This window comes from Pelodiscus sinensis, chromosome 19 (assembly GCF_049634645.1).
Source record: "Pelodiscus sinensis isolate JC-2024 chromosome 19, ASM4963464v1, whole genome shotgun sequence".
NCBI classification, from domain to species: domain Eukaryota; kingdom Metazoa; phylum Chordata; order Testudines; family Trionychidae; genus Pelodiscus; species Pelodiscus sinensis.
In genome coordinates, this window is record NC_134729.1 from 17,932,017 (window position 1) to 17,958,567 (window position 26,551).

General features: G+C 62.2%; 1 protein-coding gene across 1 annotated transcript; it reads right to left on the reverse strand.

Annotated features, from left to right (window-relative positions):
- JAK3 (Janus kinase 3) lies at positions 1 to 25,528 on the reverse strand. The gene is made up of 24 exons (XM_075902754.1): positions 25,281 to 25,528; positions 23,154 to 23,362; positions 22,414 to 22,537; positions 21,773 to 21,884; positions 20,322 to 20,467; positions 19,671 to 19,968; positions 18,732 to 18,854; positions 16,418 to 16,575; positions 15,759 to 15,870; positions 15,082 to 15,268; positions 14,450 to 14,571; positions 13,748 to 13,879; positions 12,998 to 13,082; positions 11,870 to 12,003; positions 11,060 to 11,198; positions 10,554 to 10,705; positions 9,894 to 10,044; positions 9,547 to 9,686; positions 8,702 to 8,891; positions 8,079 to 8,203; positions 7,346 to 7,518; positions 6,492 to 6,609; positions 5,226 to 5,336; positions 1 to 5,139 (listed from the first exon to the last, which is right to left on the reverse strand). Exons 1-24 carry the CDS (start codon positions 25,379 to 25,381, stop codon positions 5,023 to 5,025), a joined length of 3,459 nt encoding a protein of 1,152 aa, XP_075758869.1. The 5' UTR covers positions 25,382 to 25,528; the 3' UTR covers positions 1 to 5,022.
- Between the last annotated feature and the right edge of the window lie 1,023 nt (positions 25,529 to 26,551).

A 26,551-nucleotide genomic window follows, 5' to 3' on the forward strand; every position in this document is an offset into this window, starting at 1 on the left:
AAAAAAAAAAAAAAAAAAAAAAAAAAAAGGGCTTCATCTTTGACCTTTTCAAAACTTTTCTTTAATAACATAAAAATCAGATTCCTAACCAAAAGTGAATTAGAATTAAAAAATAATCACAGCCCGTCATTTTGGAAATGCTGAAACAAAAAGTTCTCCATTTGCAAAATGTCTTGAGGGACCTGAACCTCCAGTTTCCCAGTCAAGGAAATGTTGGTTGAAAAATGTCTCCCTGCTCTAGTTCTGAGTGGAACAGCTGGCCTGGCTGTTTGCTGGTTGCTACCTTTGGTGTTCTTTGGGTGGGGGTAGTTTGACTCACAGAAGCATCGGGTTAGAAGGGACTGTCAGCATCAGCTAGTCTAACAAAGGCCTTGTCACCTTGTGTTTTGTCACCAAAACTTGCCTTTTTGATGACAAAACAGTGAAAGCGTTTACACTGCAATGCAACTTTTGTTGGGAAAAACACCCACTTTTGGTGACAAAAAACTTCCAACCATGCGAGCGACTTTTGTCTTTTCCCCTCCCGTTATTGTTGACAAAGAGCCAGGGTAGGCTCTGCTGTTTGTTTTGTTGAGAGAACTCACTTCTTCCAGTATCCCACCATGCCTGCCCTGGTGGCTCTGCTCAGTGTTTTGTGATCTCTGCTGCCCTGCAGGCCTGCGCCTCTCCCCTTTCAAAGCTCCGCAAAGTGTCTGACAGATAAGGGAGCTGCTCCCTTTGGGGAACAAACAAACAACAAATCATTGGACTGCTTCTGTTCCGCCCAGCTAGGAACCCAGCGGCAGGCAGGCGGCTGCTGCAGGGGGAGGGCCGGAGAGACGGCTGTGCTGCTCTGACATTCCTTGGCTCGGGGAGCTCCCAGAGCTACGAGGGTATCCCAAGAAGTGCAGGCATCAACTCTGCCTTCCTACCGCCCTGCCCTGAGGGATGCTCCCCACAATGCCTTGCTCTGTCTGTCCATCGGGGAGCTAGCACCATGGCCATGAAAGGTCGACAATGGGAGCTAGAAAAATGGGTTTGAAAATGGTTTTCACTTCTGGCGACTTTTGCACGGCGCCAGCACTTCGGTCGCCAAACCTTCCCCGGACGACAGGGCCGAAGGCGCCGGATTTCTTGTGTCTAAACTCTCCAGGGGAGATGGCTGTTTCAGGAAGGAGCAGAGAGGTTGTATTGCCTCTAGATTTGGCCTCGGTACGGCCGCTGCTGGCAGGCTGTGTCCATGGGCGGTGGGGGCATGGGAAGGCGCTGCCTACATGCCCTGGTTGCTTGGGAAAGCCGGGGCTGCAGTGTGGCAACCCAGCTCCCCCGTAGCAGTGGAAGGCTGGGGCCTCGGCTGCAGAACGGCAGCCCTGGCCGTCCAGGTGGCCGGGAAGGATTGGGAAGTGAGTGGGCGGGGCTTGTCTCCAGGGGCGGAGCCTCGCGTGGAAGGGGCGGGGCTGGGGCAGCACCAGGAGGACGTTCCGTGGGCGGGGACAGAACTGAGCCACGGGAATGGTTCCTGGGTTATAAAACCTGCCGTGGAGAGACAGGCTCAGGCAGGATGTGGCCAATGCACGGACCCTCGATCCTTCCCCTGAACTGGCCCGCCGGGGTCATCAGCCAGGACTGTCCTCGGCTCCTACCCAGCCCTGGCGGCTGGGCTAGGTCCCCAGGAGAACCCGGGTGCCGCCCTCCTGCCCTGGCCCAGTGGGCATGTGCCACCCGGGGCAGCACCGGTGGCTGTTGCCTTTTGGTTAAGAGCCAGATCTCCCCCCGGCCCAGCAGCTGCATTTGGCCCTGGCACACCATGGGCACCCTCCGCCCCCTGCTCAAAGGGATCAGGCGCCCCAGTTTTACCAGGCGGCCTCTGGGCTGAAGGGCCCAGCACCAGCCAGCCTAGTGCCTGGGCAGGCGGAGGAGCCAGCTGGGAAGGTCACAGCCTGTGCTGCAAACGCTCTGCTGCTCCCGGCCAAGATGCACACGCCCGATAAACCGGCCCCCCCGGCGAGTCGGGGCATGTCGCCTGGCACCCGGCCTTGCCCCCTGCCAAGCGCCCTGCTTGGTGAAGGATGGAAGTGCCAGGCACAGCCCTGCTTGCGGGGGGCTGGCAAGGGGGCGTGTTCACCCCCTATCCGTCCTGCAGTTCTGGGGGTGGCTAGTTACCCATGTTAGGCCCCCAGACAGGGTTGAACTTTTGGTGCTTTTTGTTCATCCAAAATCTTGCTGCTACCCTCCCGCCGCTAACATCGGCCCTAGGAGGGGAGCGGTCTGTCTGTCTGTAACGCTCCGGTCCTCGTATTCCGGCAGCTCGGTTGTCCAGAGGTGTTGCCTGAAAGCTTGGATCTGGGCCGTTCCCGGGCGCCGGAGCCGGGTGCCAAAGGCGCAGATCCCAAAATGAGTCTCTCTTTTTTTTAAAGCACCTCGTCATTTTGGGGCAGAGGGGCTCCGATGGGCTTTTTGAACGCCAGCCAATTGTTTGCCACGCCCGCCGTGCGTCCAAAGTCCCTCTCGTGCCCGAGGTGAGGCGCAATTCCATTGTAGCCTTGTGGCCAAACAGAGCCGTGTTTATGGGTGTGCGTTTTGGGTCCATTTCTAATCCAGGTAATTTGCAGGGTGGCAAGCAAGCGCGGCCGGAGGGGTGGGGCGAAATCTGAGAACGAGTGAATGGCAGACGCCTTCCAGGTTCAAAAAGTGAAAAGCTTTCTAATCGAGAAATCAGACGTTAACAGCACCTGTCGGAATAACAGCCTCTAAAAGCATTTATCTTACGTTGCCGGGCTGTAAAAGTTGATTCTTATCGCTGGCACTAGGTCTGTTTTGCTTTGTGGGCGTGCACATGATGAAATCGAGGGCTACTGCTATTTAGCAATTAAAACTCTAATCCTGCCACCCACTCTTACGTGCCCACTATTGTAAAAGCGATCTAGTTCAATGGGCCCGAACACCCTGGCTCGTAAGGCGTATCTGTTAACGCTTTGCAAAGCGGCACACAGCCTGGGGTATCCGCGAAAGGTGCCTGCTGTGTTATGTTACGTGGGGGTTGGGCCAATTTTTTGGGAACGGTTTTGTGGGACGAAAAGGATCCCTGCTTTGGTGTGGGAGCCAAAAATGCTGCCCGTTTTGGCCACGCAATACCAAAGGGGTTTCAGCCTCTGAAAAGCCAACCCATAAGAACATAACATAAGAACGGCCGTACTGGGTCAGATCAAAGGTCCTTCTAGCCCAGTAGCCTGTCTGCCGACAGTGGCCAGCACCAGGTGCCCCAGAGAGGGTGGACCGAAGACAATGATCAAGCGATTTGTCTCCTGCCATCCCTCTCCAGCCTCTGACAAACAGAGGCCAAGGACACCATTTTATCCCCTGGCTAATAGCCTTTTATGGACCTAACCTCCAGGAAATTATCTAGCTTCTCTTTAAACTCTGTTATAGTCCTAGCCTTCACAGCCTCCTCTGGCAAGGAGTTCCACAGGTTGACTACACGCTGTGTGAAGAAGAACTTTCTTTTATTAGTTTTAAACCTGCTCCCCATTAACTTCATTTGGTGTCCTCTAGTTCTTCTATTTAGGGAACTAATAAATAACTTTTCTTAACCCATGTCGGCTGGGTTTTAAATGGAAAAGCTGAATGGTTTAGATCAGTGCTTCTCACCCAGTGGTACGTGTCCCCGTAGGGGTACTCGAGAGAAGTCTGGGCGGGAACATCAACACAACTGGCATTTGGAGAAAACGGAGTTTTTGTTTTAAGTTGTACAGCGCTTGAATATTTTTGTACTTTTTACACCCAAAAAGGTCATCACCCGCCCAGCTACGATTACACTGTTTAAACAAACGTGTTGTAATTGCAGAAAATAATTTGGTGTTTCTGAAACTGCCGGTACTTATAATTTTTTTTTTGAAGAGGGGTACTTTAAAAAAAAACAAGGTTGAGAAAGACTGTTTTAGAGCACACCTTGAATGAGTATAAAAATGAAAAATGTTCGTTTAATCTTTTTTGGGGCAGAGGGGAAAGAATCCCCCAACTTCCTCTCTGCTTCAAAGACCAAAACCACTTGCTTAACCCTAAGCGATTCCTTGCATTCAGAGCTTGCTATTTTCTCTGCACAAGGAAATGAACGCATAAAGTGCTGCTCTTCTGTAATTCGCAGCGCTCTGGGTGGGGTTGCTGAAATTGATTTCCAGTCCTTTCTCCCCCTCCACGAAAAACCCAGGTGTGAGAAGGCCCCTGCAGTATCTTATAAGATTGGCGGCAGCGGTCGCTCCAGCCGGCTCCTTTGCCTAGAGGCAAACAGGAGTGGCTGCAAAAGCGACTTAACTTTCTGGATCACACCCAGAAGCAAGCGAGTCCCAGTTCTGATTTGGGTTCAAGGCCGGGCTCGCACGGCATGAGCAAAGCCCACAGGGCAGCGAGGGGCAGCGCCCCCTAGGGTGGAGCAGAGAGGCCAACACCAACAGGCGGCTGACACAGTTTCCCCAGTCACTTACACGGGCAAACAGCTGGGCATTGCAGCCGGGAATGCTCCTCAGCCCCTGACCAGTTGATGTGAAGCTGAGTCCTAAGCTAGGGAAGCCACGATTCCGGGCAGCCACGGGTGAGTCAAGCCTCGTAGGAGCAGGCTAGGCCAGTGACGTAGGCTCCCTGGGGACTGGGCAGCCTGGTGGCTCTGCGGCTGGTAGATGGTGCCGGGGCGAGGAGGAGGGATCAGTGGGGCTCGGTGGCCTTGAAACCTTCAGCCCAGAGGGCCCCGGTTTCGCTGCCCTGCCTCATGCATGGGCCATGTCTGGCTTAGCCCCGCAACCGGGCGGGAGGCAGGGTCGAGGGGCGCAGGGGGCTGCCGGGGACCGTGTGTCCCAGTGCCCTCTTCTCTGTCGCCGCCTGCAGCTTCCCAGCGAGCGGCAGGTGGGCCCCGCTGCCCTGGGACCCCACCGTCACGGTCCCTCCAGCCAATGGGGCGGCGCGCACGTCAGGGTCTCTCCGCGCGGGGTCCAGGAGCACCAAGTCCAGACAGGCGCAGAGGCCTGGGCGCTGCCCCCCTCTCCTCCCCGGCTACCCCCGGACCTTGCTCCGGCTGTCACGCAGCGCCTCGATCTTCAGCCCCAGCTCGCTGAATTGGGGCCGCTTGCTTGGGCTGAAGGCCCAGCAGCCCTGCATCAGGCCGTACACCTGGGGGGGAGAAGGGGGTGAACATGTGGGGGGGAGGGGGACGCACACGATGGAGCCATCCCCCCTCCCCCTGGGAAGTTCCTTACCTCCGGGGGGCAACCGGGGGGCGCAGGGAGACGCTTGTTTTCCTTCAGGAGTTCCAACAGGTGGCAAATGACCTGCAAAGGCTTGTCCAGTCCCATCATGCGGAGGAATTCCTGCAAGGCGGGGGGAAACCGAGGCAGGAAAGGGTTGGTCTCCCTCGGCAAGCAGGCGTGGGGTCTGGGGGGGGTCCCCTTAGCCCCGGGCCAGACCTGACTTTGTCTCCCTCCACAGGCAGGAGCGGGGACTGCGATGCCATTTGCTGCTTGTATGTTTGATTCCCGCCCCTCCCCGGTACCATGCAGAACCTGGGGTCCTCTGTTAGCCCGTCAAAGTTCTGCTTGTCCAGCAACTTGTGGGGCAGTCTGGGGCCAGGTGTGGGGCGCGGGGCAGGTGCTGCTGTCCAGTTTGGGGCACCACGTTGCAGGAAAGAGGTGGAGAGACTGGAGAGGGTCCAGAGAAGAGCAATAGAAAGGACAAAAGGCCTGGAAAACATGAGCTAGGAGGGCAGACTGAAAGAATTGGGCTTCTTTAATTTGGAAAAGAGAAGAGAGAGGGGACAGGAGAGCAGCTTTCAAGTACCTAAAAGGGCGTCACAAGAAGGAAGGAGAAAAATTGTTCTCTTTGGCCTCTGAGGACAGGACAAGAAGCTTAAATTGCAGCAAGGGAGGTTTAGGTTGGACATTAGGAAAAACTTCCTGTCCAGCTGGTGAAACACTGGAATAAATTGTCTAGGGAGGTTGCGGAGTCTCCAGCACTGGAGAGATCGAAAAGCAGGTTGGACAGACACCTGTCCGGGATGATGTAGATAAATGACCCAGGAGGGACTCCTGGCGGGGGTTCACCTGCGTAACTTACTGCTGCAGGATATTAGCGAAGAAAGGCGCGTCGCTGGTTTCCAGGAATATAATAGGATGTTTATTAAGTGAAAGAGTTTTCAGCTCGCATGCGTCAGGGTTTGAGCTGGCTGTGGTCAGGAAGGAAACCCAGCCCCACCCTAGGCAGGGCTGCCTGATTAGTAGCACCCCGAGGCAAGGGAAATTAAACCGTCTGAGGCATCCAGTGTTGAAGATTATGTGGATCCCAGGGTTGTTCAGCATTTCGTCTGGGGCAAGCCCAAGTGAGCCGGGCCAAGTTATGCTCTGGCGTGAGGGCGGAGGCAGAGGGGGATGGGCCAAAGCTCTTTCCTGGGCACGGAGGTGGAGAAACTCCAAACTCAGGGCCCCCGTGGTGCTAGTGGGTGATGGAGCCCGTGGGGAGCAGGGTCTCACCTCGGAGGGGCTTCGGCTTCGGCTGCTGTACGTGAAGAGCTCGTAGAGGACGACGCCAAAGCTCCAGATGTCGGACTCGCGGGAGAACACGTTTTCCGACAGGGACTCGGGCGCATACCTGGCCGGGAGGAGGGGGTCAGTGAGGCAGGCGGGCACGCGCCAGGCTGGGTAAGCGGTTTGCGACCAATGGGCCAGACCCCCGGCCGGAGTCAATGGGCCCGGCTCCATTGGCGTTTGCACCAGCTGGGCCTCTGGCGGCATATTTGAAACGCCCCCATTTTTGTCTTCAAAAGCCCCCCAGATACGTGGACTAGAGGCCGGAGCCTCCAGCAGCTCCCCCTACCCTGCTGTCTGCCCCGTTCCCCACCAATCTAGGCCTCCCTAGCACTGCCCTAGGGGAGCAGTGTGAGAGGCGGCCGAGTCCAGCAGACAGAGCGTAGGGCTAAGAATCCCCAGCTGACTCGCTAGGTGGCTGTAGGCCCGTGCCTCAGTTTCCCCCTCTGTAGAAAACTGATGTCACAGGGCGGCTGTTGAACTGTTGTTTACAAAGCACCGTTGTTAGCACGGACTGTGTGACTGGCGCGAAAGGGCCCCTCCAGCAGGAAGGTTGGATCGTATGGTGGAGTGGGGGAACGCTCAGTCCCTCGAGTGGCTTATGCCCATTCCACAGAGGGGAGATATGAGGCTCCGAGAGAGGAGGGGTCATGGGCAAGGCTGCACGGGGAGTGAGTGGCAGAGCCAGGAAAACAACCCAGGAGTCCTGCTGCTTTCAGCTGCTCTGGGAGCGGCCGCCCTCCCCCGCCCCCACAGTGAAGTTCAGCCCAGCGGGGGCTGGCAGCTCGTGTCTCCCCTACCAGAACACGGGGCTCTGTCCCGGCTCCCGCACCACGTAGTACTCCTTGTCCTGCGGCAGCAGCTTGGCCAGGCCAAAGTCCCCGATCTTCACGTGGGTCTCGTTCTCCACCAGGATGTTCCTGCTGGCCAAGTCCCTGTGGACGTAGCGCTGGGATCCCAGGTACTCCATGCCCTGGAAGAGAGTGGGGAAACGCACACTGCTGCCCAGCTCCGGTCTGGTGCCGCCTGCCCCAGGCCCACGGGGGGGGGGGGGGGGGGGAGGACGGGCATCCAGCTGAGTCCCAGGCTCCCAGGGTGACCGTGGGAGAGTCATTTCACTGCCCCGTGCCTCAGTTTCCCCTCCCTGCTGCAGGGGCGAGGATGGCTGGTGGGAGGGGTGCTGGGTGGCAGCTGACAGGCCCCGGCTTCGGGAGGGTTGGGAAGCCCAGCTCGGCTCCCGATCTGGGAAACCACCTCCGGTATTTCTAATGGGCTGCACTGAAACTGGGGCTCCGCTGGCCTGGACTCTCGGCCCCTCCCTGCCTCACGGACGCGCCGCGCTGCCCGGGGCAGGGAGGGGATGGGCCGGCCGGGCGCCAGACCTCAGTCACCGGGCCTCTGCCGCTGGGGCTGGCTGGGGGGCCTCTCGGGGCCGTGGCCAACCGGGCCTGCCCCTCTGTCGGCACCAGGGAGGTGCCAGGAGCTGCCCTGGCTGAGCGGGGGGGAGACGGGGGACGCAGCCGCGTTCCCTACCTTGCAGATCTGCCAGGCGTAGAGCAGCAGCCTCTTGTGGTCCAGATGCTCCTGGTTCTTATGCAGATAGTCCCGCAGGCAGCCGTTGGGCAGGTACTCCATGACCAGCCGCAGGCTCCTCCGCCCTGCCGCCGAGAGCACGTCACGCCGCAGCCCCGGCCTCCTGCCCCTGCCCCACATGCAGCCCCGGCCTCTGCCCAGCCCCGGCCTGCCCCAGCCCCCTGCCCCACGGCCAGTGCCCAGCCCCGGCCTGCCCCAGCCCCCTGCCCCACGGCCAGCCCTGGCCTGCCCCAACACCCCACACCCAGCCCCGCACCCAGCCACTGCCTCGTGCCCAGTCCCTGGCCTGCCCCAGCCCCTGTCTGCCCCAGTCCCTGGCCTGCCCCAGCCCCAGCCCCTGTCTGCCCCAGTCCCTGGCCTGCCCCAGCCCCTGCCCTGCGCCCAGCCCCCTGCCCCAGCCCCTGCCCCACGCCCAGCCCCCTGCCCCAACACCCCACACTCTGCCCCACATCCAGCCCCCGGCCTGCCCTGGTCCCCCTGCTGGCAGGGCCATGGCCCTAGCAGAGCTGCTGGGCTCCTGCTGCGCCAAGCGCTCACCCCGCCTAGCCCAGCGCCCGGCTCACCCAGGCTGTAGCACACGCCCCGGTACTTGACGACGAAATCGTTGTGCAGGGCGCGCAGGATGCTGATCTCCCGCTTGAAGTCCCGCAGCAGCTCGTCTGAGCTCTGCTGCAGCCGCTTCACGGCCACCAGCTCCCCGGTGCTGTCGCCCAGCGGGTCGTAGCGGCACAGCTCCACGCTGCCGAAGTTCCCCTGGAACAGGCGAGAGGGCGGCGCCCGGGGGGCTCAGCAGCCGTGGCAAGGACCCCGATCTCCCTCATGACCCCCACCACCCAGCATGGCTGGGGAAGGAGGTGGAGACACGGATTGGCACAGCACTAAAGTGAGGGATGCACGTCTGTCCTGCGGAACTCCCTGCTACAAGATACCCGTGGAGGCGGAAGCCAGGAGCAACTGGCCCTCGTGCAGGGCAGCCAATGCACCATTTTCACCCTCAAAAGTAGAACTTAGGCCTTTTAGAACTTTGCAAAGAGGTGACTTTAGCCCCACGAAATGAGAGGGCTACGTCCCGGCTCGGGGAAATGCGCAGCTCCAAGCAGAGCCCCAGCCGGCTGGCGGGCGAGAGCCGAGGGAGGGAGAGGAGCGGTTCCCCCGGCTGAGGATCCAAACGGGAGGCAGTCGCGGCACCCCACACACAAAGCACGCGGAGAGGCGGGGCTGCCTTTCCCCGCAATCGTGCTCCCGGCCGGCTGGGATCCGGCGGGGGGTCTCGGCCCAGCTTCCCCGTCCTGCTTGGGTTCCGAGCCACGAGATGGGTATTGGGGGGTATTTGCTCAGCAGCTGGTGGGGGTGCCGCCCGCGGGAATGGGACCCCGCTGCCCTGCCGGCGGGGCCTGGCGGGTCTCACCTTGCCCAGCACGCAGATGTACTTCAGGTACCGCTCCTCGAAGAGGGCCGGGTCCTGGCACGCTGGGACTTTGGCGTAGCCCCAGAACCCGTCCTTGGCTGGGAGCTCGCTGGGCGCCAGGTCCGAGAGCAGCTCGTAATCTGAAAGATGGGGAAAGGTCAGGCTGCTTGGCCAGTGTACCCCACCGGGTGCCATGCCCTGGAGCCAGCCTGCAGCAAGAGGCACTGGGGTCAGCTTGGCACACTGGGACCAGAGCCCAGGGGACCCCAGCTGGTACAACAGGGCGTGTGGCTCGGCAGGCAAACTGTTCTCGGCACGGTGCCCCCGCGTGCCGGCCTGGCGCTCACCCGAGCTGATGAGGCTGTTGAGGTCCCTGATGATGGCCCGGAAGGAGGGGCGCCGCTCCGGCCGGTACTCCATGCACTGCGTGATGAGGTTGGCCAGCTCCATCCACCTGGGAGCTGGCAGCTGCTGGCCAGCCTGGTAGAACCGGAGTTTCTAGCCAGGGGAAGGAGAGTCGGGAAAAACAAGATGCGGCGGGGAAGGGCAGCTTTCCTTCCCGCTAATTCCCCGCCCCCGAGGGCTGAAGCAGCCTGGCTTTCTCGTCAGTTGCAGGCTCCTGGGAGTTGTACATAAAGCACCAGCTCCTGGAGTCCTGGGGATTTCAGCTTCCGGTGGGGGAAACCAAAAAGCGAAGCCTTTGCCGGGCGAGGGACGCGGGAAGCAGGGACCCCGAGGGGCTTAGCCCCCCGCCAGGCCAACGGGAATGAGCCCTAATTGAGGCTTTTGAAGCCGATTGCGATGTGGGGGGGGGGGAAGGGGCTGACTGAGGCCTTCCCTCGGATCGCCCTGAGCCAACCAGAGGAACCTCCACTGTCCTGCATCTCCAGGTCTGTCAATCCCAGCCGCCGACGGGGCAGGAGCAGAGGAAGGGGGCCCCCCGGGGGCTGCCTCGTGGCTCCGACGCACGGGAAGGGGGGATTCCAGGGGCAGAGGGGCCGACTCACCTGGCGGGGCTGCAGGTTGCTCGTGGGCATGGTGCCCCCGCTGAAGATCTCCCACAGGGTGGCGCCAAAACTCCACTTGTCGGCCTGGAGCGCCAGGGTCTTGGGGTCGCTGATGCACTCGGGGGCCACCCAGGGGATGCGGTCGATCAGCACTGCAGGGGAGCACACGCCGGGGGGGGGGGGAAGAGAGGCGTTTGAATCCCAAACTGACAGCTCCTTTGCCCCTCAATCCCACTTGGACGGGAGATCCAGGCTCCGAAACCTGCTGGGCACGGCCAGGCGGAGCACAGCCCCGCCTGAGTACCGTGCAAAACTGAGCCTCAGCTGCCCGTGCCTCAGTTTCCCCTCTGGGCACAGGGGGATCGGCGCCCTGCCCGCCGTGCAGAAGGGGCTGGGTGGATGACACTGTTGCAGGCGAGGAGGGACCCGGATACTCCGGCGACGGGGGCCCTTGAGAAAGCCCCGATGGGTCCCCATGGGGGCAAGCGCACCCTCGGGGAACTTACTTTCCTTGGCCAGCATGGCGAGGCTGACGCCGGGGTCTCCGAGCTTTATGAAAGGGGGGCTGCCCCTGGCGGCGTCCCCCTCCCTGGCCAGCAGCACCTTCTTGGCGGAGACGTTGCCGTGCGTGATCCTCTTATCCTCCTGGGGAAGGAGCCAGGCGGTCAGCCGCAAACCCCGGCCACCGGGAACAGCCCCGCTGCCTCTGCACCTCCCTCTACCCCCGGCAATTTGGCCAGGGCGCTGCTACGTCCCCCCCGCGCTCCTCTGCCTTTTCCAGCAGAAACTGGGGCTCTGAAGCCATCTGGGAGGCACCCGGGCAGAGCTGTTTCTGCTGACTCACCCCGGCAGCCAGATCAGGTGGACCCAATCAGCTCCTAGTCCAATGCTTTGGCTGCCTGGCAGGGGGCATTAAGGCTGCCTGCAACCCTAGATACAGTTCAGTAGCGGGGTGGGGGGAAGGAAAGCCGGCTGTTAAGGCAGGGTAGCATCGCGCACGGCGTTCGAACTCAGAGGATTTGGCTTCTGTTTCAGGCTCTGCAGCGGGGGAACCTTGGGTAAGTGGCTTGCCCTGCCTGGGGCCTCAGTTTTGCCATCTGTCAAGTGGGTTGATCATCCCCCTCCTCCCCTTGCAAAATGTGTGGAGCTGGAGGAATGGAACGCACTTACCCAGCTGAATTGGGAGCAGCCTCTGTGTGTGTGTGTGTGTGTGTGTATGGGGGGGAGGCGTACTGCAGTGGGGTTATGTGAGGATGTGGGGTGCGGGGCTCGGGGGGGGGGGGGGGGGGCTGAGCACACGTCGTCCGCCGGCTTACCAAAAAGTTGAGTGCATAGGCCAGTTGTTTGGCCACTTCCAGCTTCCAGCTGGCGGTCACCTGGCCCCCAGCCCGGTGCTTCTTGAGGTATGTGTCCAGGGCCCCATAGCGGACGTACTCCTGCACCATGATGCCTGTGGGGTGGGGGGGAGCAGGGATCAGGAGATTTGGCTACGGAGGCTGCTGAGTTAATAACTGCAACCAGGGAAAAAAACCCAGGACCTGCGAGAGGGTTGGGGGGGAGTGTCCTCGGGGTGCCCTCCTGGTTCAGAGGCTGGGAGGAGACCCCACTGGGCCCTTCCCCCTTCCCAGGCCTGACCCCCAGCTCCCGCGCCCCACGCTGCTTTCCAACTAAGACCTTTAGTGAGTCGGATTGGTGACTCTCACCACCCGAATTGGGGGGACTGGAACCAGTTTTAATGCTGCAGATTGGCCAACTCGGATCCTGCAGGGGGGTACAAGGGGGGGCTAGTGGTTGGAACAGGGGATCGGGACTCCTGTGTTCCCCACTCTGGGGGCAGGGTGGGGCCCGAGAGCTAGAATGGGGACCTGGGAGAGGGGACGTGGTTAGAGCCAGGGGCAGGGACTCAGGGTTTTCTCCCTAGCCCCTTGGAGCAGGGTGAAGCCAGTGGGTGAGGGGCTAGGAGTCAGAAGGCCTGGGTTCCATTCCCAGCTCTAGGAGGGAGAGTGGCCTAGTGGTTAGAGCAGGACTACCTGGGTGACCACGTGATCAGAGATGCGACACCGGGGTCCCGTTCTCCGGCAGTGAAACTGACCAGTCAGCCGCCTGGGCGCCTCAACGGTCACGGGGCGTCTCCACAGCCCCCCCAAACCTCGAAATAAGCGACGCAGTTTCTGCTGCGCAAACCGCGTCGCCTGTTTCGAAATAACCCGCTGAGGCGGACGGGGACGTGGGAATAGCGCGCCGGGTGCATTTCCATAGACCGGGCTTGCTCTTAGGGGGCGGGATCGCTGTTTCGGGGTGCCGGAGGTATCTGGGTGGACGTAGCCTAATGGGGCCTCCCCGCAGTGACGCGCCAGAGCCGACTCCCAGCGCGGGGGCCGCCACGGACACGCGACGAGCTGGGCAGCCTCCTCGGAGAGCCCCCCGCGGGGGCCGCCACTTACTGTCTTCCCCGATGCTGACCCCATAGAGCAGGACTAGGTGCTTGTGCGAGATCTGGCTCATGGCGCTGGCGGCTTCCAGGAAGGACTGGAACGGAGGGAGAACCGGGGTGAGCAGCCTGGCTGGGCCCCCCCAGGATACCCCCTTGCTTTGGCTCTGGCTTTGGAGCTCTGGACTGGGCGGCTTGGGGCAGAACCGACGCCGGCTGGGACAGAAGGCGGCTGGTCCGTGGGCACGCCCATCCCCTGGTGCCCCCCAGCTGGCTGGTGGAATAGGAGCAGCCGAGCCAACGGGAATGCCCAGTGGAGGGCAGGGCAGGGTGGTTTCCCCGTTGCTAGCCTGGTTGTTCCTGGCTCTTTGGTGAGGATGCAGGGAGCAGAGCCCAGGGGACTCACTCAGGCACCGGAGTCCCCAGGAATCCTTCAACCACGGCAGGGTCCCCCTGAGCACAGTGCAGTGCTGCACATACGCTCCCTCTGCCCTCGCTAGGCTAGCACGGGCGGAACTGCAGGGAGCCCAGGGCGTCTGCTCCCCCACCAACATTCCCTCTCATTTTTTCCAACCGTGTGTGGAATCAATTTTATTTTGTGCACCGAGGCAGGTGCGGATGTGCACCACCAATAGAAACATACGCTGCCAGTGGTGCTGCTAATCAGCCAGGCAGCATTTGAATCTCTCCTGAGCGGCTGCCCAAGCGCTCCGCTTGCAGGGAACCCTGCCTTCCCCCACTCCCAGGCCACCCCCGGCCTCACCTCGGAGCAGCTGCCGTGGCTGGCGTCCATCACCTTCAGCAGCACTTGGGTCTTGTGGCTCTCCTCATCCTCTTGGTCCTGCCAGAAGCCTTGGTAAAGCTTGGTGAAGGATCCCTGGCCCAAGTTCTCGCCCTGTTGCAGGCAAGAGTGAACAGATGGGGGGGGGGGAGGAATAAATAAAGAGGGGCACCCCCATGCCCCTTCAGCCACCTTGGGTCATTCCCGGGCTCCTCCTAGCCAGGGCACAATCCTCCAGCAGCCCCTGCCTGGGGAACCTAGCCCCTAGGCCGAGGGGACCTGCCTTTCCCAGGGTAAGGTCAGTCGTATAAAGAAGTCCCTGCCCATCCCCATGGCTTCTGATCTCACTCACCACTGGCCTCTCCCTGCTGCAGTGTCTCCTCCCTTGCTGCAGCGCCCACCTAACTCACTCAAGCCTCCTCTGGAAATCCCAGCCCCCTTGTGCCCCTCACCCCGGTGTCTGACTCCTCTCCCAGGCCGGGCGGGATCAGAGCAGTGCGGGTCCCCGCTGTCTGTCTCCCTTTGCCATGCACGGGGCCTATCAGCTCCTCCTGTCAGCCCCAAGCCAAAGGATTCAGCCTTGTCCCACAGCACCCCCCACTTCACAGAGGGAAACTGAGGCACGGGGGAGGCAGAGCTTCCTAGTCAGACCCCGGTGTGGGCCCTACCCCACCCCCTCCTTACCCACGTCAAGTGCTCCGGCTGGATCTTGTGGAACATCATCTGGTTGACGCTGCGGCGGGGTGCGCAGGGGGAACCAGGGAGCTGGCAGCAGCTGCCTCGCACGATCAGCAGGTTGGATTTTTCTTGGAAGAGGAGGAAGGGGCTGGATCAGGCGGGTGCAAGGCCTGGGGTGAGTGGGGGGTGGGTCTCGCCATGTCATTGACCCAGGCGCCCTGCCGGGGGTCAGCGGAAGAAGGGAGGGGGCTCCCAGCATTGGCCTCGGGGCTTGGCCTCGGATGTGCACCGCTTGGGGTGGGGCGGAAGGCAGACAGACTCTGGGATGGGAGAAACTCGCCTCGTCCTCCTGCACCATCTCCCGCGGCTCCGTGTGCGAGCCGGAGTGCCCACGGGCCCGGCTGCACCTCTGGGCGGGGCTGTCACGGCAGTGGGTGTGGCCAACACAGGGCAGAGCCACGCCCCCTATTGGCCACACCCACCATTGTGACATCACAGGCCATTGTGCTGCCATTAGGGTCCTCCCTCCTCCCCCTCCATTGGCCGGGCAGACCCGGGCTCCCACCCACCATGTGCCCCGTGGCTGGACCCAGGTGGCGCCCCCAGATGCCCTCCGGGCTGGCCCGCCCGGGCCTTACCTTTGGGCCGGGGAGGGCAGCACGTGGCCAGGTGCAGGGCCAGCCCGTCGGCGTGCAGGGTGCAGTGCTGGTAGGTGCGGAGCAGCTCCTGGAGGCTGCTGAAGCACCTGGCGACGCCGGACAGGGCATAGCCCCCCTCCTTGTCCCTCTGGATCAGGCAGCCCTTGTAGTCCGGTCCGAAGGGCGTCTGCGTGGCCCGGGGCAGAAACGAGAGGGCAGGGGGCAGTTAGCCAGCGTGTGAGCCAAAGGATTCCTCAGCCACAAGGGGCCCTCCGGCCAAGGAGCTGGGCCTCCTCAGCTCCACGGCACGGCCCTCCTGCTCCCCAAATAGCCACCGGTCAATGGGGGGCCGTAACGCTCCAGCTGGGGCTGGGACCACTGTCCAGTCCAGGGAGGCAGAGAAATCCATGCCAGGTCTTTCAGTATCTGTTCCAGGGAAGCCCAGTCCCACTCCAGATCCTCTCTCTGATTGGCCGACTCAGCCTGACCCTTGCCCAGCCTGGATGGTCACTGGGGAATCCCGGACTGGACTCTCATGCTCACCTGGAGTTGGAGCCCCGGGGGCAGACCCCACCTCCCCGGCACAGGGCTGGGAAGCAGGAATACACTCTGGGAAGCTGCCTGCCACACCCGTGCTCCCCAGCTGGGGCCAGGCCCCGTTCACGGCGACGCCGTACCTTGATGCAGACGGTGAGCAGGTAGCTGTCGAAGTCCTGCGGGCTGCGTCGGAGGAGGTAGAGCCCCTCGCTGCTCCCTGCCAGTTTCAGCTTCTCCACGGCAAACTCGGACCTGCAAAGCCCAGCCCAGGGTCAGGCCCCGCGCCAGGATCCCAGGCGCCAAGCAGAGCCTCTTGGTACAGTCCCTTTAAGATACCGCAGACCGCCCTGGCACCCGGCACCCGGTGGGTGTTGGGTCGGTTTCCAAAGGCCACGTGAAGCTGGATGTGCAGTGAAGGGGTTTCAGAACAGGCTATCGCCTCCTCCATGCGGAAGGGCAGCTGGAACAGAACCCAGAAGTCCTAACGACCTCTTCTGCTCTAACCACTACACCACGCTCCTTCGCGGAGGTAGGAATACTCCCCTCTGTAAAACCCCTTTCCCCGGTGTGGGCATCATCTCCCTCCTCTTTCAGTGGTGAGCCGAGCCAGTGCGGTGCCCTGTCGGAGCCAAAAGGGGGAGCTAACAAGCGTTGGTTTTGTGTAGGTCCTACCTAAACGCATCCTTGATCTTTCCCGGAAAAGGGAATTTGGGACCGCCCTCCCCCTGGAATTTAGAGCCGGGTGCTGCCAGGTTGGCGGGAGAGCTGGCGTCTAACTCGGCCGTGCCACCATCCTCACTTGATGGGTCCGTGACACTGGTTCTCCATGTTCTCCAGCAGCCGGGGGGGAGCCACTTCCTTGCAGAAGTAATGGTGGGCGTCTGCCGTCAGCCGGTAGTAGCCGTCGAGGAGGGAGACGAAGGACAGGGCCTCGGGCAGTGTCGGGAACTCCACCTCCTGCGGGGGGGCGGAGAGAGACAGCGGGGGGCACAGCTGGAGTCTGAGCCAAGCCAGAGCCCTTCTAACCCACCAGCACAGGGGTGGGCAAAGGGGCTTGCCGCTGCTCCACCCCCCAGGCCCTGATTGACCTGGGGGCAGGAGGGGCGAGTGTGTGAAGTCTCCTCCCGCTGCCAGGAACTCTGGCTCCTAGAGGGAACCTCCAGCTGGTGGTTCTCGGGCGGGGGGGGGGAGCATGGAAGTGCCCTGGCTTTGCCTGTTCGCCTGAGGCCCCGCCCCTTCCAGGGTGGCCCGGGGCCACTTCAAAAATTTCTGAAGTGGCCCCCCCGGTCAAAATTATTACCCAGCCCTGCACAAGCGCTTCGGCCAGGCCAAGCCAGTGCAGTGAGCCCCGGCCGTGGGGCCGGGAACCAGGGCCAATGCATTGTGCTGTTTCCCTGTAATTGACCAGTTTTGACAGCAGGAGGGAGGGGGAGAGAATGGGGGTGCCGGTTCTCCAGGAGCTGGGGGACCTGTACGGTGACAGCTGTGGCTTCATTTACGCTGTCCGGCCCGTAGATCGTTCGAGCTCTAAGCAGACAGCTGTTTGCCGCAGCCCACTTTGCATAGAGCCTAGTGCAGACCCGAGAGAGGAGAGGCACATGTCATGCTCTCCCCAGCACTGGTGCGCTTAGAGAGACTTTACTTTGGTTCTTTCTTGTTCCGTCATCCTCCACTTCCAAAAGGGGGCGCACAAGAAAAAAATTACTGCAACGGCACCAATACAAAATGGGACCGAGTGGCCAGGCAGCAGGGCTGTAGAAAAGGCGCCAGTACCCATGGTGGATCACGAGTGGAAGGAGTCAATGAGGCACTGGTGCAAAAAAGGCAAACGAGGGGGTGGACTGTGTTCCTGGCTAAGGCTAAAAGGGGTGATGTCATGGGGGGGGGATCTGCTACAGTATTCCTGGGCTTGCAAGCTAGAAAATAGAGGTGGATGAGGCTTGGTCATAAACGACTAACGAAATCTTCCAAAGCCGAGGACGTGGTGGTGACAGGGGACTTAGCTCCCCAGACCTGGGGGGGGGGGATATTAAAGCCAGGCCTGGATGATCCAACACGTTCTTTCAGTGCCACGGAGACCTGGTTTCACTGCAGAAGGCAGGGGAAGTGAGCAGGGTGCAGATTTGGTCCCAACGAAGAGGGAGAAACAGGCTGAGAATTTGCAGGGGGAAGGGATTGTGGACGGGCAGCGGTCATGGGTGTCCAGGGGAGAGCAGTGAAAATGAAGAACACGTGACCTGTGAGGCAGTGGCGTAGCTAGGACCGGAAAACTGGGTGATCCCTGATTTTTGGGGTGGGCAAAGATGGGGGACAGGAAACCGTGTCCCCCCAGCCTCTCTAGCTGGCCCTTACCCGCTCCTTCCCCCCACCTGAATATGGAACTGGGTCACACAGACTGCAGGGCGCGTCCATGGGGCAGAAGGGGACCCAGGTGGGGCGTGAGCTCTGTCTGCCTTTCCGGACCCCGGCTCGGTGTCCATCCACCCGGCTGTGCCCCGCTCTTGCCGGCACCCCACATGCAGCTGCTCTGGCCTCTGACCCTGGCCCAGCAGGAGAGGGATACGGACGCTGAGCTCTGGTTGGGTTGGGAATTCCTGCCTGTGGATCCAGGGGGTGGGCCGGCATGCTACGTGGGTAGCCACAGCCCGCCCACAGGTACACCCCTGCTAGGAGGACGAAAAACCAGGGTTTGTTTAGTCAGGAGAAGAGAAGACTGGGGGAGGGGAGACCTGATGCCAGGGTGCAAGCACATGGCAAAGACACATCCTTCTCCACAACCACGGAGGACAGGCCAAGCCGCAAGGGGCTTAAACTGCAGCTGGGGAGGTTTAGGTTGGACATTAGGAAAAATTTCCCAACTGTCCGGGGTGGTGAGACACTGGAATAAATTGCCCAGGGGGGCTTGTGGAATCTCCATCTCTGGAGAGATTTCAAGACAGGTTGGACAGACACCGGTCAGGGATGGTCGAGGTTACTTGGTCCTACCTAGATCCCCTCGAGGTCCCTTCCCCTACAGCTCCAGGAAAGGACACCAAGACCCGTGACATCTGTGAACCCCAAAGGGACCAGCAGGGGGCAGGACTGAGGTTCCCCTCTCCCCCGTCCCCACTCACTAGGATCCTGTTATCGGTCTTGGTGACGGTGACGAGACGGTTCTCCACGGGGTTGCTATCCCGGCTCACTTGCTTGATGCTGATGTCGGCGATTTCGGGGAAGTCGCAGAATGGCTGCCAGTTCTGGGGCAGGGAGGGGGGAGGAGAGGTGAAGAACTGGGTCTCCAAACGGAGCGTTTTCCTACTGCGGGGGCAGGAAGAATCAACCCGAAATGTCCCCTGAGCCTCGGACCCAGGTTTTAGACGCAGCAGGAGGGGCGATTCTTATTGCCCCTGGGCTTCCCGGAGAACGCAGGAGCCTCAGTGAAGGGCTGGGGTGGTGGTGGGATTAAAGAGTGGGCAAGAAAGAACAAATATAATGCACAGAGGCATAGGCAGCAGGGGGAGGGGATGACAAGCCGTTCCCCTCTCCACCTCCCTGGTCTGGTTTCCCGGATTAGAGGCTTCTGCGATCTCCAGTGGACTGTTGTTTCCCCGGGAAAGAGCAGGCAAGACAGGTGCTGAATTTTGCAAATGAGAAACAGGAAACGAAAACCTGTCTGGTTTTTCCTCGTGATTCCCTTCCTCAGTGACCCACATGGACGCCGGCAGCCCCCTCTAGTGGCTGCTGTAGGTTTCAGAGACTCATTTAACTCAACCTTGTTGAGGTTCAATGCAGAGGTGGGGAAAGGGCTACAAAAAGGGGGGTGGCTGGAACAAGGGGTGCTGCAGCCCCCCCAGTTCGAAGTGGTTTCCATTATATCCAGGGTTTACAGCTTGGGTCAATATCTCTCAGCCCCCCCCCAACACACACACATTGTGCCAATTGTTCCAGCACCCCTGTTTAAAAAGTGTGGGGCAGCAACAGCCCTTCCCCCCCCGGCCCATCTCAGGCGCCCATGGTGGAATCCCCCCAGCAAAGCCCTGGGGGTCACAGGTTTGTGCATCCCCCCGCCTCACCTCGTCTCCGCTGTGGCTCCAGAAGATGCCGTTCTCTCCCGAGACGTGGATGACCCGCAGCTGCTCCTGGCCCGACTCACCACCGCGGGGGGCGCGCCCCAGGAAGCTCTCCACTGCCCACGTCTTCTCCCGCTTCTCCAGGTCCATCAGGTACTTCAGCTTGAGGGACGGATTGTCCGGCCGGCAGCTGCTGATCTTCTGCAGGGACTTATGGAACTTCCTCCGGATCCGCTTGCGGGTCAGGAAGCTGTGCTGCTGGATCTGCTGGCGGAGTGTCTCCGGGATGCAGGATTTGTAGCTGGGGGGGCAGAGGAGACTGGGTCTTGATCTCTCCCCCCACTCTTTGGCCTCTCCTACCCGGCTTCCCCATTGCAGATGTTACGCAAGACGCGGCGGGTGTGTTTGTGTGTGTGGGGCAGGTGATGCTGGATGCTCGCCAGCTGGGGCCCATGGAACCAGCTGGCGGGGGCACTGGGAGGCAGAGAAGCAAGTGGGGGTGAGCCAGCGTGGTCTGGCACCAGCTGTGGGACCCAGCCCGGAGCCCAGCAGAGCAGGGAAGCCGGCGCTTTCAGCCTGTGATTGCGACGGCTCTGGGTCCCGTCACCGGGGCGAGTGGAACTCTGGAGCGGCTCCGGCTCCCGCCGTCCTCACCTGACGCAGCTGAAGATTTCCTCCGGGCTCCACTTCCTCTCCTTGGCCATCCGGAGCATGTCCAGCACGGCCAGGCTGAGACACTCCTCCTGTTCCTGCAGGCTCAGCGCCACCTCCATGCGCCCGCTGATGAAATCGCTGCGGGACTGGGAGCCGGCCCCCAAGAACACCACGCACGGTCAGCTCAGCGCACGCGGTCGGAGGGGGAACCGCGTCACCCCCCGGCCGCCCCATCGGCACCACCAGCTCCGGCCAGCGCTCCAGAATGTGGAACCACTGAGTGAGTTGCCTTCCGAGGGAGCGGGGGACCCCTGAACCCTCCAAGCGATGCTTTATTTTGGGGGCACCCCTGGCAGCGTCCCCACAGCTTTACAGCCATGGGTGGCTTCTGACTCACTGCATGGGGATTTCCTCGCTAGTTACAGCTCACTCAGAGCTCCATCTGGAGACCCGGTTCCTGCCCCGGGCAGCTGCCTTATCTCTCTGCGCATCCTTTCCTCAGCTGCCCAATGGGGGTGGTGAAACTGACGTATCAGAGGACGGGCCAGGAGGCCCCGTTAGCCTGGGCCTCCAACTCGAAGGGGGCCTCGAATTTAGACCCCGGCTCAGTTTGTGGCATTTGATACGTTTCGCCACGTGGTTTGATACGACTCCCTCGGGGGCGAACCTGTGAGCACGAGCTCCGGCTACGTCTGTTCTGCAGGCTTCTTTCGGAAGAAGCTTTTCCGGAAGAGATCATCCGGGAAAACTTCTTTCCAAAGAGCGTCCACACAGCCAAAGCGCGATGAAAAAGCAATCTGCTGTCTCGAAAGAGAGCGTCTGCATTGATTGGACGCTCTCTCACATTTCAGCTCTGATTACTGTGGTCAGAAAGTGGCCACCAGAGCACCTGTGTTTTTTCCTGGAGGCCTCTTCTTTCAAAAAACCCACTCTCCTTCCCGTCCACACGTGCCTTTTTCGGAAAAAGGCATCTTCCTCGTAGAATGAGGTTTACTGCCCTCAGAAAACCCCCCTCCATTCTTTTGACTTTCTTTCGAAATCCCGCAATAGCAGTGTGGATGTAAGTATTGTTTTTCTGGGAAAACGGTCGTTTTTCCAGGAAAACTGCAGCATAGACATAAGCTCGGAGCGGGAAATTGAATCATAGAAGAGCAGGGATTGGGTAAAAGATCATTTTTTTGTTTTGTTAACGGAGACAGCGTTTGTCCTGTTAAAACTGTTCGTACAGTTTTAACAAAGTTTAGACCGCGGGGAACGTGTCCTCGCCGATTAGCGGCTGCTGCTGGATTGGGGTCGCCGGTTTTTGGTTTTATTCTGGCGAGGGGGTTCAAAAGCCGGACGTGGTCTCTCTGGATCTCTGAGAGGGCCTGAGCCTACCCGGGAACGGGCCAGGGAGATGCCCCGGCCGAATCTCCCCGCTGGTGCTTACAGCTCCCTCGGGCACCGCTCACCTGAGCGAAGAGGTAGTCGATGGTGGGGCAGTCCAGCACGGCGGTGGCCCGGTCGTTCAGCATCCCGAAGCGGTACGACTTCCCCGGCCCCAGCCAGCTGGGGAAGAAAAACCTGCCGAGGAAAACGAGACCCTCTCGTCTCTGTGTTGGGCAGGGTGACAGCTGCCCCTCTCGCAGGGTTGCATCTGCTCCTGGGTTCACCAGCTCCCCGGGGGGGACTTTATCAGGGGGCAGCCACGTTCAGGTAGAACAGCAAGGAGGCAGAGCAGCAAGAATGCGGGCAAGGGGGCAACTTTCCTGCCGGGGGGGAGGGTGAGCCCCAAACCCCCACCCAGAGGGAAAATGAACCACATGCGGGACACACCAGTCCCGTGGGACCGGAGGTGCTCAGATGATGGGCATGGCATAGGCTTGTATTCTCCAGAGGCTCTTATATCATTCCCCAGGAGTCTCTATGGACCACTGGAAAACTTTCCAACAGGGCAGGTTGTCCCAGGAGTGTTTCCTGGAGGGTTTCTTGCACCTGCCTGGCAGAAGCAGGATGCCAGGATCCCAGTGGGGGTGGAGAGGGGCTGGTGAGGGTTGGGGGATCCCCCGAGCGGTGGGCGCCCAGCATTGGGGGACTGGAAGCCCGCAAGCACCTGATTCTGTAGACGACGGTTTGGCAGCTCGAGTTGTCCACGGTGAAGAGGTGGTTGGGTGGGAACCAGCATTTCAGATCTTCGGTTGCCAGGGCGAAGAGGGAGTGGCAAACGGGCAGGATCCCTGTGGGGTGGAGAGTGGCCGGTGAGGCCTTGCTCCAGAGCCGCGCCGTGGGGCTGGCGTCTAGGGCAGTGGCGGGCAGGCTGACGGCGGGAGGAGGCTGCGGCCCCAGCGGCTGGCTCGCCGGGCAGAGGGATCTGTCGACTCCGTGCCCGGGGCACAGTTCTGGTCGGAGGGCACCCGGGGCGCCTCCCTTCCGGTAGCCGGATGGCTGCGTCTACACTACAGTTGCGGGAGCAAACCTCGCAGCCCGGGTGCCAGGCGCAGGCAAGCCGGGCTCGGGCGAGCGGGTCGAAAACAGCTGGGCGAGCCGTGCCTGGGGTGGCAGCCCAGGCCCCCCCACCTCCTTCGGCATCAGAGTCCAGACTCTGGTCTGCCCCTTGCGGCTGCCCCCTCCCCCCGCTGAGATCGGGGCTCGAAGACACTCGGTCCCTGGGAGGTGACGGTCTCCCCAGCTGGGAGAGGGTCTGGCCCGCCACCCCATGGCTGCCCCCGGCCACCAGATGGCGCCATGATGGTGGTGGCTCAGGAGGGCGTGGCATGGTGCGAGAGGGGCGGGGCCACAGCCTCCCCTCCCCCTCCCCGGGTCCCCTCTTTCCAAGACCCCCTCCCCTCTCACCGCAGGCCTTGGCTGCCTCCACGCAGACCTCCTCTGCCAGGTACTCGCCGTAGGCGAAGGTCAGGACGCTGCCCGTGTCGGGGTCCGCCCGGGGGGCGGGGCGGTAGAGGTGCACCTGCAGGGTCCCCGATTCCACGGAGGACATGCTGCAGGACCTGTTTTCGATCAGGGGCATGTCCTCTCCGAGGGGGGTCATGGCGGGAGGCAGCCTGCGGCAACAGCAGGCGGGGGCGGGTTAGCTGGGCTCCGGGCACATTCTCGCCTCCTGCAAGCGCCTTCCCTCTGCGCCCCCTGCGCGGGGGCTTCCGCCTCCCGCCCGAAACGCCGACGCTGCCATCACCCGACGGGCCCGCTGGCAGCGAGTCCCGGGGACCCCGCTTTCCTGGGACAGCTGCCTCCAAAACGGGACCCTCCTGGGAAAACCCAGAGAGGCAGCAATCCCGCCCCCCCACCCCACTTCTCTCCTCCTCCGGCAAGTGCCCCCAACTGCTCTGGGTCCCCTCCCAGCTGCTTCAGCCAGAGCGGCGCGGGGCGCGAGGGACTCAGCCGAGCGCCGCTGCGGCCGCAGGAGCCCCGGCTGCCGCGCAGAACCCGCCGCCCCCAGCCTGGCCTTCTTTCCAATGCGCTTGCGATCAGCCAGGCGGCCGTGAAAGCTGCGTCACACCCTCCCCCCGCCCCCCGCGTGTGGTTTGAGTCACGGCTGCTTGGCTTGGGGCAGGATGCAGGGGGGGTGGGCCCGAGAAGTCAGCTGCCTGCGCCACCCGCCTGAGAGCCGCCCGTCTCCCCCCGCTGCCGTGCCCGCCCCCCGGCCGGGAGAGGAGCACCCGCAAACTCCGCCCGCCGGCGAGGAAGAGCCCCTCCGTGGTAGCCCAGCGGTGCCCACACCAGGGCGCGGGCGGCTGGCTCCGGGGCGCCGGGCGTGATGCTTTTTCTCAGCCCTCCGTGCTGGGCCTAACGTGGCACGCCCAAGGGGGAGCAGGGGAGCTCACTCAAGCCTCGGCTGGCCAGGACGGGGCATATTGCCCACGCCTGGCTGAGACCCCCCAAACTCGGGTCATGCCGGCGCCCGCCCAGCCAGGAGCACCTGGCCATGCCAAGCTGACCGAGTCCCCGGCTTCAGAAGCGATTTCAGTGACTTGAAAAATCTTGCCCCCCCCCCAATATCCTCACCAGGCTCCCGCCCCCTCTGCTGGCAGCTGGCCATGCCCACCTGGAGCCAACCCTGCCCTGGCCGGCTCCTGCCCGTGGGATGGGGGAGCGAGAGGGAATGGATCTGCCTGCCCTAAGGACAACAGCTGCTTCCTTCCAAGCCAGCAGGTGCTGATGGCATTGCTGGTCTCTCTCTGCTGCCCTGTATGACCCCCCCCGGTACACCCCAGTGTCTGCAGGCGTGGCCCAGGCACCGTCGCCCTGGAGGGCAGGGGAGCCAAGAGTCGGGCCCTGCAGATCTAACGCGGATTGTCTCTTTCCCTCCGGAACAGAGGGCGTGGGGTTGCGTCAGGGCCAAGCAGCCCTGCCAGGCGCTGGCCAACCTGCTCTTAAAGCGCTCCACGGGGTGGGGGTGGGGGTGGGGGGGGCACGTTCGTGCAGCACGTGTGAGTGAGAGAAAGAGCCAGGATTCTCGTCGTACCAAGGGAGAGCAGCACCTTCCCCTGCCTCCCCGCCGGGGGGAGAGGGTCCCCGGCCTCCACTGGCCCCCTCAGCCCGACTAGCCAAGGGCTGCCAACTTTGCCACAAACCTGGGAGCAATTTTTTTTACAGGGGGGAAACTGAGGCACGGAGGCCCAGCTGTTTAAAAAGTGGCCTACTTTCCCGAGGGTGGGGGCTGGGTGCTCTGAAAACCGGGCCCCGCTCTGACGTCTCCCCCTGAGCAGCCAGGCGACTCGCCAATGTCCCACGGGGAGCCGGGGCAGAGCTGGGAGCGAGGACCAGACCCCCCCTGCTCCCACGAGACAACCCCCCTCATCCGGCCTCTTCTGCAGCCCTTCCCTCGGGGTACGGACGGTCTCGGGGGGAGGGCCGAGCCCCTCCCGCTACCCTTCGACAGGCTCACGAGCCGGGCTCCAGCCCCCTTCCCCCCCGCCCAGCCCCCTTCCCCCCCGCCCAGCCCCCTTCCACCCACGGTACCTCATGTGGGGCGGCGTCTCCGCGCGCACAGCTCGGCCTGGGCCGGAGCCACAAGGAGCCGGCGCGCTGGGCTTCCTCTCCAAGGGCTGGGAGCTGGGCATGGGGGTCGCTAGGCTGCCTCCATCGGGCTGGCTCCCCAGGCCTGCGTGAGCGGCTGGGCAAAGACACAGATGAGAGATGGTCGGGGGGAGGAAAGTCCCCCGTCTCGCTTCCTTCCTGCCCTCGGCAGGCGTGTTTTGGCCTGGCCTGAACTTCCTGCCACTTTCTCACAGAGTCGGGGCATGTGGATGGGGAGGGGGGAGGCGCTGAGCCTGGGGGGCTCAAGAGGGGGGGCGGAGGAGCCAGCTGGGGTTCTGCTGAGCCCTCTGGGGGGCTGCTTTGGTGTTGGTGGCGTGGGTGGTGCAGCCGGGCACAGGTGGGGCAGGACGAGGCCCTGCCTGCCTTGCCCGCTGTGTTGGCAGCCTTGGGGGAGAGCGCCAGGCCGGAAGAGGGGGGGTCCCTGCAGGCCCGCCCCTGCTGTGCCCGCTGTGGGTATAAAGAGAGGTGCCCGATCCAACGCTGGGTGCCAAGGCTGCTCTGCCGTAAGGGTTCGGTTCTGCACCCTGAGGTCTCTGGGGCTCAGCGCGGTGTTGGCACGCCGAGGGCACGGTGCTGCCACGGGGGCCTGGGCACGTCCCCAGGTGCCCCCGCGGGCTGCAAGGAAACGTCCCCCTTGGAATCTGGCCCCAGGAACCTCTGAGCAGCCGGGCCCCGCGCCTGCCTTTCTCGCCACCCGCCTGGGATTCGGAGTATCTTGGGGGCGTTCGTATCAAAGCCCCCTGAGGCTCTGGAGGGTGGCGATCGGGGGCACCCAGCCAGATCCTGTGGCCCCAGCTGGATTCTTAGGGGGCATGACGGTGCCTGGAGGGGCTCTCCCGGGGGCAGCAGCGGACGGAAGGACCCGCCACGGCCGTGCCTCGCCCTGCAGCCGGCCAGGAGGCGGGAGACAGGCACAGCTTGGCCTGGCACATCCCAGCCCCCCAGGGCTTCCTGTCGAGCGGGGATGCCAGAGAGGCAGCGCAGAGCTGGGCCTGACCGCAGAGCGCGGTGGGGAGAGCGGCTTTCCTGTCCCAGCTGCTGCCTGCCGGGGGGAGGGAGGCAGAGGATGGGGCTGAGCCGGAATCCAGGCTGCACAGAGCCCCGAGCGGTGGGGGCTGGGCGCCGGGGCTAAGAAAGCTGGATGAGAGCGGGAGGCAGATCTGACGGGCGTCTACGTGGGTGACACTGGGGGG

What these genes read in the sequence shown, in the direction of transcription:
- JAK3 (XM_075902754.1), bottom strand. Translation starts at nt 25,381, where the DNA reads ATGCCCAGCTCCCAGCCCTTGGAGAGGAAGCCCAGCGCGCCGGCTCCT. An exon ending in GAGACGCCGCCCCACATGAG is followed by an intron (nt 23,363 to 25,280) that starts GTACCGTGGGTG and finishes CTGTTGCCGCAG; the next exon opens with GCTGCCTCCCGCCATGACCC. An exon ending in ACATCTGCGTGCTGGGCAAG is followed by an intron (nt 8,892 to 9,546) that starts GTGAGACCCGCC and finishes CGCCTGTTCCAG; the next exon opens with GGGAACTTCGGCAGCGTGGA.